The sequence below is a fragment of the Morus notabilis genome, unplaced genomic scaffold (genome assembly GCF_000414095.1).
Source record: "Morus notabilis unplaced genomic scaffold, ASM41409v2 Scaffold378, whole genome shotgun sequence".
NCBI classification, from domain to species: domain Eukaryota; kingdom Viridiplantae; phylum Streptophyta; class Magnoliopsida; order Rosales; family Moraceae; genus Morus; species Morus notabilis.
The window spans coordinates 22,967-35,225 of NW_010358465.1; the positions used below are offsets into that span (position 1 = coordinate 22,967).

The 12,259-nt window shown below is 29.8% G+C and overlaps 1 protein-coding gene across 1 annotated transcript; it reads right to left on the reverse strand.

Annotated features, from left to right (window-relative positions):
* Window positions 1–357: 357 nt before the first annotated feature.
* Window positions 358–5,370, reverse strand: LOC112090528 (5'-nucleotidase SurE-like). Its single transcript, XM_024162030.1, has 9 exons — window positions 4,991–5,370; window positions 4,707–4,801; window positions 4,545–4,609; window positions 4,249–4,292; window positions 3,909–3,986; window positions 1,548–1,701; window positions 917–1,057; window positions 552–617; window positions 358–456 (listed from the first exon to the last, which is right to left on the reverse strand). Exons 1-9 carry the CDS (start codon window positions 5,134–5,136, stop codon window positions 370–372), a joined length of 876 nt encoding a protein of 291 aa, XP_024017798.1. The 5' UTR covers window positions 5,137–5,370; the 3' UTR covers window positions 358–369.
* Window positions 5,371–12,259: the final 6,889 nt, after the last annotated feature.

Sequence of the window (12,259 nt, forward strand, 5' to 3'; positions counted from 1 at the left end):
AATTCTGATTGAGATGATTTTTTTTTCTATGCGTTGACAACGAAAAGACGAATAAAACCCGACCCATATACCCTATTAAAATTTTTCATCAGCATTGAATTTTTATTAAAATACTATCTAAATATAAATTCAAGTTTTGACTTACTCAAACACAAACTCAAAAAGATTTTTATCTCAAACCATAACTCAAATGTACACAACCAAACACAAACTCAAGTTACAAGTTCAACTTAAGTTATAACTCAAATTCAACTCAAGAATTATACTTAAGTTAAACTCCAAAAGAACAAGTCCTAAAATTTCAATTCAAACTTTCTGGTTTGAATATATGAAATAAACGACACGAAAATAGGTTTCTGAACGCGGTCCTCAACTCCATTTTGGGAGCCAATCTTTGAAGTAAGCGTTGTAATTTGCATCGCCACGAGTGAGGGCACCTAGAGGAGTGATAGTAATCTGTACGTACAAATTTGGCCACAAAAAAAAAAAAGCATGTTAATCATAAGACTAAATATGTTCCTATTAACTTAATGCAAAGGTAAAATACCCACATATCCTTCTTTTAGAGACTTTTTATCTGTATCATCATCATTGTCCGCCATCAGAGTGCCAGTAAGCTACAAAATGGTCAAAATGGAGTTTCTTTCAATAAAATTCAGCAAATGTACGGTAGAATTCTGTATCTGGGTATGAAAAAAAATACCTTATTGGTGGAATACAGTTCAAATTAGTTGTAAGCTTCATCAAATTATGTTGTACTCTTATATAATTCTGATGTGATTTAATAGTTTTAAATTGTGTCTTACCGTTAAGGTATCTTTTCATGTGTAACATGAAATTTATTATCCCAAAACATCAAAACGGGAAAAGGGTAGCTAGAAAAAATAAAATAAAAGGAAAAAAGAAAAAGACCAACTTCTTTTTGGAACAGTAGATGTTCTTTTGAAATGGTTGGTGCATGATTATCTTCGGATTGTGTTGCTAACAATTTTGCAGATGTAACTTGCCTCCATCCCAGTCTTGACCTAGTTTTTCCCTGCTTAGTCAGCTTATATCCCTTTTAAGGAAGAGTAAATCACCAAAAAATAAAATTAATTAAAAAGTGTTCTCAAAACTATAAATAAAGTACTCAATAAAAATGATAATACATATTAATGCTGAAAATTAGACAATCTCTGATGCAAACGACAATACCGATGTTATGTTTGGAATAAATAAAAAAAAAATGTGAAAATGACATATTGGATAAGTTGCTGTATTTTGGTGCTATTTCAATATTATATCTACTTTTAATTTCTAAAAACAATGAAAGTTAAAAAAAAAATAAAAAAAGTAAAGACACCAACCAATAGCACTCAAATGTTAAAATTTGACATATATTATATTTAGAGTTAAATTTGACTTTAATTCACATTAAACATTAAGAATTACATTGCATTATTAGAGAGTGGTTTTCCTATTTGAATGTCAAAATTTGAGATGGATATATTAATTTTATAAAGTATTTTGGAGATTATTTTATAGCGTGAATATTGTCCCATACATACCTTATGATTACCAACATTTACTGGAAAATCTATATTCAAGAAACATCCACGTGGATAAGTTCGATTCTTGATATCCATCAGTATTGCATTAATGATGGGCAAGCAAGCCTCAGCAGAGAGAGTGAAGTCATTAACGTGGCTCTTATCCGGTTTCCTGCATTCCCATGCCCACGGGCCATCATAGAGATTGAGTGTCGTTTTGGAGATAATAACAACATAAATTGGAATGAGTGTCGTTTTTTTTTTTAAATGTATTTTTTTTATTTTTTAATAACATCTTCAATGCAATGATATAATTGATGCGACAAGTACAAATTTAGCATTTGAGTATAAAAATACTCTATATTGCAATGCTATTTATTGTAATAAATTTCTCACATACTTTGTAGCAAAGTTCTCACTAAGTATAGCATATGAAAAATTTAGTATTTGATTGATATTAGTTGAAATATTTAGAGTGTGTTCTTTTATATGACTTTGGTTGAGTGACTTGAGTTAAGACATAATTGAGTTATGGTTTAAGTTAGAAATCTAATTTGAGTTTGTGTTTGGATATGCACATTTAAGTTATGATTTGAGTTGAGAATCTATTTGAGTTTGTATTTGGGTGGGTCAAAACATAACTATTTGTATTTGAATAGTATTCTTTTAAAAACTCAATGACGATGAAAAATTTTAATAGGATATATAGATTTTCTCTTCCTTGTGAACGCATAGAAAAAAAATTATCTCAATCAGAGTCGAATAGTGCGTCGATATCTCTTGAAGACATTATACGGACTTAACAAATGAGGGACAGACTCTTCTACTATGGCGGTTTAAGGAATATAGGAGTATTTTACTAGATTTTCTATCTTAGAGGAGATGGATCTTTTACAGGAACTAGGAATAGTAACTGACGAGGATAACTTGGCTGGTTCTAAGGACTGGGTAGATTTCTGGGTAGGAGTATCCATGGTGTGTGTGTGTCTGGGAGAGGGGGGTTTGAACTCAGATTTTAGCCATAAACTCAAGTTCAAACTCAAGCTAAAACTCAAACTCATTACAACTTTTTCATTTATTAATTATTTTAAAAATAAAAGTTTACTTTCACAACTTTCAAAGTTTAATGATTATAAAAAAATAGATTTAAAATTTCAAATGACTTTATGCATTAGAACAAAAATAAAAATAATATATAATATTATACTTTTTCATGCTAAATATATATTTAGCATTAGCATTTACATTAAAAAGGGTCCTAATGACTATTATTAGGCAGGATGATGGAATGATGATTTATGTGATTCCTCGTGCCTTTGCCATCCTCATTATTTTGCTATGTTTGGTAGGAGATATGGTAAATAGGGAAAAAAGGAGGACTGAAATATCAAAGTGAAGTAAATAAAATAGTAAAAGGAAGATTTTCTTTCTAGTAGAAGAGAAAGAAAAATAAAAGGAAATGTCTAAATATCTTATACAAATAAAATTTTTTTAAAAAAGATGATGGGTGATGAGGGCCTAAATAGTTATTTTATATCATATTTGTTTGTCAAATTTTTTTCAGAAAAGGAAACAAATAATCCTTAGAGTGTGCGAGTTTGAATTTTTATTATTTAGTATTGATTAATATTCTTTTTAGTCAAATAATTATTTTAGTCAAGAGGGTATTAATTAAGAATATAGATAAAAATTCAGACTTATGCATTTTAAAAGTAAGTTCAACAATTTTATCAATTTTATTTCCCGTCTCTTTTTTTTTCCTAAAGTTGAAAGAATTGGTAGTGGGACTCATGAATTTACAACTTCGTTCTTTCCTATTTTCTTCTTTACCAAACAACGTAAGTTTATTTTTTCCTCTCGAAAATATCTTCACTAATTTCTTTCTACTCCCTTTTTCACTCTACGAAACATAGATTAAGAGTAGATTAGTGATTGACCAATATAGTTATTTTGAGCATGTTAGTTCTTGAATTTTTAGATGAGAAAATTTCTGAATTCCCCATTTCAGATATAGCTACTAACTCTAATCCTTAACATGAGTTAAACAATTTAAGAATTAATTTAAAACAAATAAATTTTCATGTATAAAAGTAAGACAAATCCATGAAAAAAATCCTTAATCTATAGTTATTCTTCTCAAAATTATAAATCGTTAACAATTGTCAATTGCGGTTAATTCTTACTATTTTATAAATTCAATGACTAAATCCACTAGAAAAAGTTTTCAAGAATGAAGACAGGTGCTAAAATTCCTATTTTTTAAGAGTAAATTAATTATTTTTATTTGCTCCTAATAAATCAAGTATATTATAGATATACCTACACAAAAAAAAACAGAGAACATTATACATATACATATATAAATATAGTTGTACTAACCAATCATAAGATACAGAGATAGAAGGTACGCCATCAAGAAACGCCTCGCGAGCACCGGCTACAGTGCCTGAATATATACTACAGTTCAACAATGGAACCCAAATCAGTGACTATAAAAACAAAACAAAAATTTAAAATATATATATATATATATATGTCTCTGTGTGTTATAACAAGATCCTTTTGGTTTGAATCAGTTGACTAATAATGTAAAGATGAATATGAATATTGATAAATCTGCTGGCTGTATTAATGGTTGACCATTTCTGAATCGACAATGTAAAATTAGTCAAAAAGAAAGAAACGACAATGTAAAGGTAAAAGATTACGATTTACGAACATGTTATATCCGCAGTTGTTACCCTGGTTTATGCCACTGATCACCTGCGTATGTATAGTCATATGTACAACATTAGAAAAAAAAATAGTCATATGTACGATTTACGAACACGAAGAGCCACTTTTTTTTTCTTACTTTGAAGATTCAACCCTTTTTTATTTATAAAAAAATAAAAAAATAAAAAAACCTTTTTTTTTATTGTAAATATTCAGAAGTCCATGACAAATATAATATATATATATATATAATATCTATATATATATATAGATATATCCATAAGCTAGCTAGAGAGCTACCAGATCAGGAACAGAAGGAAATAGTACTTCGGAGACTCCTAAAGAAGCACAATCAGCAGGAGTTCCTACAAAGTGCATCAAGTTAACAAGATTTTATGGGGGAAAAAAAGCTTCAAACATTGAAAATGCAATGAACAAAATATACATAGCATTTGAACAAACCAGAAACTGCAAAAGCTGTTGCTCCCTGAATTTCCACTTGCTTAACAGAAATAGGATGACGATAAGTGCTATGATGACTGACCGCTGACTGTTCCCTGTAAATAATTCAATCCAAAAAAAATAAATAAATAACACAAATGATTAAAACAAAAAATTTCTATAACTACACTTTAAAAACTTATAAATATACCAAATTACTAAAATGATTTTTCGATGTTCATATGTACATATAGACGTATACAAAATGGCACATATAAATAATGATAAAAGAAGGAATAACATACGAGTCAGGTGCGCAGACACGCACAACATAAAGATCAGTGGAGACTAAAACATGAACTAGCGCTCGCAAGCCAGGCGCGTCGATTCCGTCGTCGTTCGTCACCATGATCGTCGGTTTGTTGCCGGAGCTCAATCCTCCATTTTCCATTTCTGACTCTCAAATTGAAGCTAAGCACAGAAAGAATAAGCCCGGTGTGGAGTTGTATTTATACTAGTGTATTGACATTACATGCCAAAAAGATCAGAAAACAAATTAGTGCGTTTTTTTGACAAAATTAAATTCGCGGAGTAAATTACTTTGCGGCTTCAAAACGTTAAATTCCATTGTCTCTCGAATTCTTATTTCATTACTATTGGTATAACGACCTAGACCTTGATGGAAGTCGCCTCGAAATTGTTTTTTTTTTTTTTTCAATATTTTTGTTTTTTAAATAAAAATTTCGTTGTCGTTGTTTGACGGCATCTGAAACAAGTTGGCTACCTAAAGAAAACACCAGGAAGCTTCTTTTATTTGGTCGTCTTATTTGTTAAATTTTCTATGTAGGATAGATATAACGGCATTTTCTAAGTTCTATCTTCTCATTTAATATTGCTTTTATGTCACTATCAATTTGGATATGTAATTTGGATAATTTGTACTTAGAAAATATGCCAAAGGTAAAAAAGAAAAGATGATCATAGCAAGAAAAATGTTTTTTTTTTTTTAGGACAAATGTTTTTTTTTTTTTGTTTTTTTGAGGAAAAATGTATAATTTTTGGCATCAATGAAGGAAGCTAAAGGAAAAAGTTTATATAGTTATTTTGGGAGGAGGAAAAAAAAAGAAAAACTATTCTTAAGTGGTTTGGACGCGTATAGTGCACTAGCTAGCTTTATTTTAAATGGTAATACTTTGGCAACTTATGTGTGCAAGTGGAAGAATGACTATTTCAGCCACACAAAAAAAAAAAATATATATATATATATATGTGTGTGTGTGTGTGTGTGTGTGGAAGTGGAATATTCCGTGCTAAAAATGTCATCTGCATGCGACAAGAATATATGAGGACTATATATGAGAACTAATGCATGATACAAAGGAAAATTTACATTTTTATACTTTGTATTTAGATTTATTTAAAAATTATACTGTCCGTTTTTAATCTAATCATATGTATACTTTTATATGAGATTTAATATTTAAATTAATACTTTTTCACAATCAATCCATGATTTTAAGTATAAAATACCTAAAGTACCCTTAAATAAAAATGGAAAAAGAAAATTTTAAACTTTCGGTTTTAACCTTAAAAATATCTAAAATACCATTAAAATAGGGTTTTTTATGTTTTTAATTTTTATTTTTTGTAATGTTGGAAAGTTTTATTTTATTTTCTCTCTTTTTTAAGGATAGTTTAGTCATTTTAGAGGTCAAAATCAATTATTGACTGATATTAGGGATAGATTTGTATATTAAATCAAATTTGAAAGTATACATTTGATGAAATTAAAAATCAAAAGTATAAATTTTGAATAAACTTAAAATATAGGGCATAAAAATGTAAATATTCCTACAATTTTCTTTATTGCAACCAAAAGTCTGTTTTATTTGTTGGGAGATAGAAAAGTATTGGCCATGTTTGGAGTTGGCAGCGTTGAGCACAATTAAAGATAAAAAAATAGAAATGAAAATGATTTTTTGGTTTAGTGTAAAATGAGAGAGAAATAAAAAACGACTTTTAGTCATTTTTCATTTTTTGTTTCCGTTTTCTCCTCTCTCGAGCACAGAAGGAGACAGAGACATTAATGGATTTTTTATACTGAAAACAATCTATTGATAAAACTACCAAACTCATTTTTAAAAATAATTTATACCTGAGATTGAAAACATTTTCATTTCTATTTTCATATAAAAAATAAAATTATTTTGAAACGAATTTTAAAATCACCTATTACCTTTCACTTTCGCGGAAATGACATCATAATGAGTGATGACAATGAAGCTACTTGGAAATCATGGTGAAAGTATGATGATCACATGTAAGACATGTGATATCATAATATTTTGGTCAATCTTTGAAGGGAAGAGCCGATCAGCTGCAATTTGAAATCAAATCGTCTAAGTTTTTTTTTTATTTATTTTTTATTTTTTATTTTAAAAGGACCCCGTTTCTCTTTGGAATAATAGATGTTGAGCTGAAATGATAAAGTTGGTGCATGATTAGGTCATATAATATACTTTATGGTTAACAACATTGTTGGTTCTTAATCTCCACCAAGATTATTGCGTTAATGATAGGCAGGCAATCAATTAGCTTAGCCTTGATCAGCAGAGAATGAGAACTCGTTGACATCGCTCTCACTTGCAATATATTCATGCAATTTTTGCACCCATCACAAAGATTGAGAATCTGATCAAAGGTAATAAATAACCAAGATTTCGATTTCTCTTTGGTTAATCAAAGAGGATTTTAAGAAAAAATAGTTTTTTTAATGAAAAATTTGAGATAATCAAATACAAAATCCTAATATATCTGCACTATTTGCTGATATTACATTTAGATAGGTTCCCAATTTATTTTATTGGTTCTTTTATATTTGCTGATATTTCAATTAAGTAATAAAACTTCATTTCCTATAAAAAAAAAAAACCTACACTGCCAGAATATACTCTAATGTTCAACAAAGGAACGTAAGTCAGCAATTGAAACCGCATAACATATTGATGAAATAATTTATGAAAACCGTAAATTTGGCTGATTAGTAATGTTAAGAGATCAAACTATGATTCCTTAGCTCTGAATCCGTTGAAAATCTAAGGGTAATAAGGACTCTGTTTATCTATTTTCCATAGCATGATCTGCAGGCTGTTTTACATGCTTTAAAGTAACTGACAGATTTGGGCTTCAAGAAGATAAAAGTGGTTTTGTCTAAGAAACCAAATTCGGATTAACAATTATTAATGACAATATATATATATATATATATATATATTTCAAGCATGTTATATCTGCAGTTGTTATTCTGGTTTATCCCACTTATTACCTGTAAGTAGACAGAGGAACAACATCAGCAACTAGCAAAATATATTGACTGATGCACTATAACTAACTTGAAAAAATTACCCTTTTTTGGTGTAATGTCATTGGGAATATTCAGGAACACAGGGAAAGTTAATAAACTTTTTTGTTTAATGAATAGACTTAAAATAAAATAAAATAAAATAAAAATCCTTCTTAAGCTTCCATGAGTATCAAAGATAAAGCATATTAGGAGAAAAATGAAAAGGTATCTCTCTTGGAAACAATTAAAAGGGAGATTAGTGGCACCTCCATATCTACAAGAAAACTATAATTAATTATCTACCAAATCAAAAAATTGTTTATTTTATAAACAAAGTTGCAAGTCCAAATAGTATTGGGACCAAAAGGACGCAATTTTAGGCCTCGTTCACTTTGCGAATTCGAGTTTTCAATTCGAGCTGAGATGTGATATTTTCTGATAGCTTTTCACAGTAGTAAAAAAAGTTAGATGTGACATTTTCTGAGAGCTTTTAACTGTAGAAACCTAAAACTAAAAACTCGAATCGGTAAAATGAACAAAGCCTTAGTATCCATATGCTGCTGGTAGTTCCAAATGCCTGAGATAATTTAGGTGACGTTTATTTCAAGGGTTTTACCTGATTTAAAATTATAGTTCTTAATTATGCTATAATGTTTTTTTCTCATAAAAAATTTAAATTTTAAAAATCAGAATCATGAACCATGGTTTTGAACCCATAAACTAAACGTCACCTTAGTGTTGGGGAGAAACACACCCGTCTACGAAAGAGGAAGAAAAACTTCATTAACAGTTTCAGAATTACACACTCAACAAACTTTCTCTATTTCTCTCTCTACCTAAAACCACTTACACCCTTTGCATATCTCTTTCCTCACTTTTCTCTTTTTATCTTAAAAGGAGACACTGTTTCTCTACACTTTTTTCTTAGCACATAAAGCCTTATACAAAACAATTATTTATAGACTCCTAATATTCTTTGTCTAAAAACTAAAAATAGTAACTTACCAAAAAATATGAAATAGTAACTTTATCAAAACTAATTTGAGGCACTTACCCAACAATCTCCACCTTGACTCAAATTCTCTCAACTCACTCATTTGGATATCCAATCTCGAAACCCGTCACCACACCAACAATGCAAACTTCAACAAGAATAAACATGTATCAAGTTTAAACTCTCATCAAACTTGACATGAGAAACTGTCTTCTTCTTCTTCTTCTTCAAAGTATCTTCACTGCTACAAGTCTTCACAATTTTGTCTTTCTCATCTTCAATTGTTATTATCTTGTTGCCTTCTTTTACTCCTGCAACTTCTTTCACAACAGAAGAAGATTCTTAGTGGCTTGGCTCCACCTTCATAGTTCTACCTACAACTGTAGTCTCAATGAGTTTATACAAGTTTTTCACTTTTTCACTCTTCATGACTACTAAATACCTCTCTTTAACTTACATAAAACCACCCTTCGCATAGTACTCACAACTCAAAGTGTCCAAAGCTCCTAAAGAAATCAAACTTCTCCTTAGTTGACGAATATGCCTAACATTTATCAATATCCTCACAACTCCATCAAACATCTTCACCTTAACAGTTTTTTTTTCCAATAACTTTAGCATTAGAATCATTAGCCATCAACAAATTACCAGCATCACAGGACTTATAAGAATCAAACCACTCCTTATATGGACACATATGAAATGAGCATTCAAAATCCAAGATCTAAGAGTCAGAAATATTTTCATCAATAATAACAGAATAAACATCATCTTCACTATCATACATGTGGTCAACAACATTTGCAGAATCTGAAGTCTCTTGAGTTTCTTGCTTTCTCTTTTTTCAATGTACTTTGTCAGTTCTTTATAGTTTCTCCTTATATGCCCATTTTTATGACGATAGTAGCACTCAATATCCTTCATTGGTCAAGATTAGAAACGATCATCTCTCTTATCATAACATCTCTCTCGTGACTTACTCTTACCCCTATTTAAATCTGACATAGCCATTAAAACTTGTTCAATATGAGACGTACTACTTGACTTCTTCATATTTGCATACTCTAACAGAGCAGTTGACACATCATCCACAGTCAACACCGTCTTTCCAACTAACAGTGTAGTCACTAAAGTCTCATATGATTTGGGTATGGAGGCCAACAAAATTATCGCTTTATGTCCCTCATCAATTTTGACCTCTACACTTAACAATTGAGTTGTGCACTTATTAAAATTATTTATATGATCCCTAACATCAGTTTGCTCATCCATCTTCAACTCATATAATTGTTTCTTCAAATATAATCTATTTGTTAGGGATTTCGACATGTAAACTTTTTTTAATTTTTTTTATAACTCAGAAGGAGATGTCTCATTCATAATACTATATTTCAATTTAGGAGCCAAACTTAAACGAATAATGTGTACCGCTTTCGCTTCCAATTCTTCTCAATCTTAATCTTTCATATTTTCTGACTTTTTTCCTTACAACGCCTTTAGTAATCCCTGCTGAATCAGAACATCTTTGATCGTACTCTACAAGATGTTGAAAATTACTCTTTCAATCAAATCACTCAATCTGCTCAAACTTTATCCCGAACATCATCTTGATTTTTTTTTTAATTTTCACCATGGCTCTGATATCAGTTGTTAAGAAAAAGCACACCAGTCCACAAAAGAGTGAGAAAAACTTCACTAACAGTTTCAAAATTGCACACTTAATAAACTTTCTCTCTTTCTCTCTATACCCGAAACCTCTTACACCCTCTGTCTATCTCTCTTCTCACTTTTATCTTTTTCTCTAAAAAAGAAACACTTTTTCTCTACACTATTCTCTTAGCATACAAACCCTTACACAAAACACTTATTTATAGACTCTTAATAACTTTTTCTCAAAAACTAAAAACAATAACTTACTAAAAAAATATAAAATTATAACTTTCTCAAAACTAATTTGAAGCACTTACCTAACATTTAGGAATCTTATTAATATTTTCATGAACTGGATCTGTTTAGCGCATTTCGATACGTCCGACGAAGAATGTAAATACGCATACTAATTACCCTGCATGATACCTCATTAAAGCAGTCCTACATGATAGTTCTGAGCTCGGTTTTACTTGTAAGAATGACAGAAAGGAAAGGAATTATAGTGAGGCTAGTTTTTTTTTTTTCTTTTAAATCTCGAATTTAATGGCAATATACTTGTAAGCTGATTTTTATTCTAAGAAAGCAAGCAAAAAATGCCAGTTTTTGATTAACTGCTCCAATTTGGAATTATCAAAGCACTTTTGTTTCACTCTAAAGTGAAAACAGAAAGCATTATTGATTAACTGCTCCAATTTGGAATGATCAAATTAAAAAGCTAAACAAGTTGCTTCTAGGTCCGGGAAGCACTTGAGACTAATTGCAGGTTAGTGCTCAGTTTTTATTAGCTCTTGATGGGGTCGTAGTGACGTGTTTCGTCTCCTAACATATATATAACTATGGTTTATAAAAGTACCGGATGAGTTTATTAACACCTTTAAAATAAAAATAAACAGAACAAGAACGTGCAATAATAAAAGGACATGAGAGAACTAGTACCGCAGTTCAGAAACAATTTATTCTGTAGGATCACACTTAGACGATAAATAATCTATTAAAAATTGTATTTATAATTTTATTAAATTTAATCTGTTTGAGACTTTCTCTTTACATTTATAAATTTTTAAATTCCCAATAAACTTAAACAGTAAGATTCTCTTGATTTATAATGATAAAATCCCATCAACTTAGCTTTTCTCTCCAAAAAAAAAAAAAAAAACTCTCAAGCCTTTCTCTAGAAAAATTATAACAATTACAAATGCTCACACTTATCCCTCTAACCCGAAACACTGATGACAAGACGTACATAGACAAATGAGAGACTTCAGTTAAATAGACAAAATTGTACGGCTGATAAATTCTTCAATTAATTCGCTGCACTCAATTTGTTGTAGATTTTTATTGTAACAATTATTACAACATAACCGTTTAAATCTATTGTAAAAACTGGAGAATCAATCACATTAATTCTTGAAATCTTCTCATAATTAGTATATGACCGTGAACGTATTCCTAAGTTACATAGATCGTCCAACTGCTGTATCCCATCCAAGTATCAATCAAATCAACACTTACCAATCAACCATATTTGGAGCAAGAGTTGACTTTTATAATGGAAGACTTTATTCAGTTACCAAAACAGAAAGATTA

Excerpts from the sequence above, each read along its gene's own strand:
- LOC112090528 (XM_024162030.1), bottom strand. The coding sequence starts at position 5,136 with ATGGAAAATGGAGGATTGAGCTCCGGCAACAAACCGACGATCATGGTG. Across the intron at positions 4,802-4,990 it reads CGTGTCTGCGCACCTGACTC|GGAACAGTCAGCGGTCAGTC; the intron begins GTATGTTATTCC and ends AATTATTTACAG. Across the intron at positions 4,293-4,544 it reads TTCCTTCTGTTCCTGATCTG|GTGATCAGTGGCATAAACCA; the intron begins GTAGCTCTCTAG and ends ATACATACGCAG.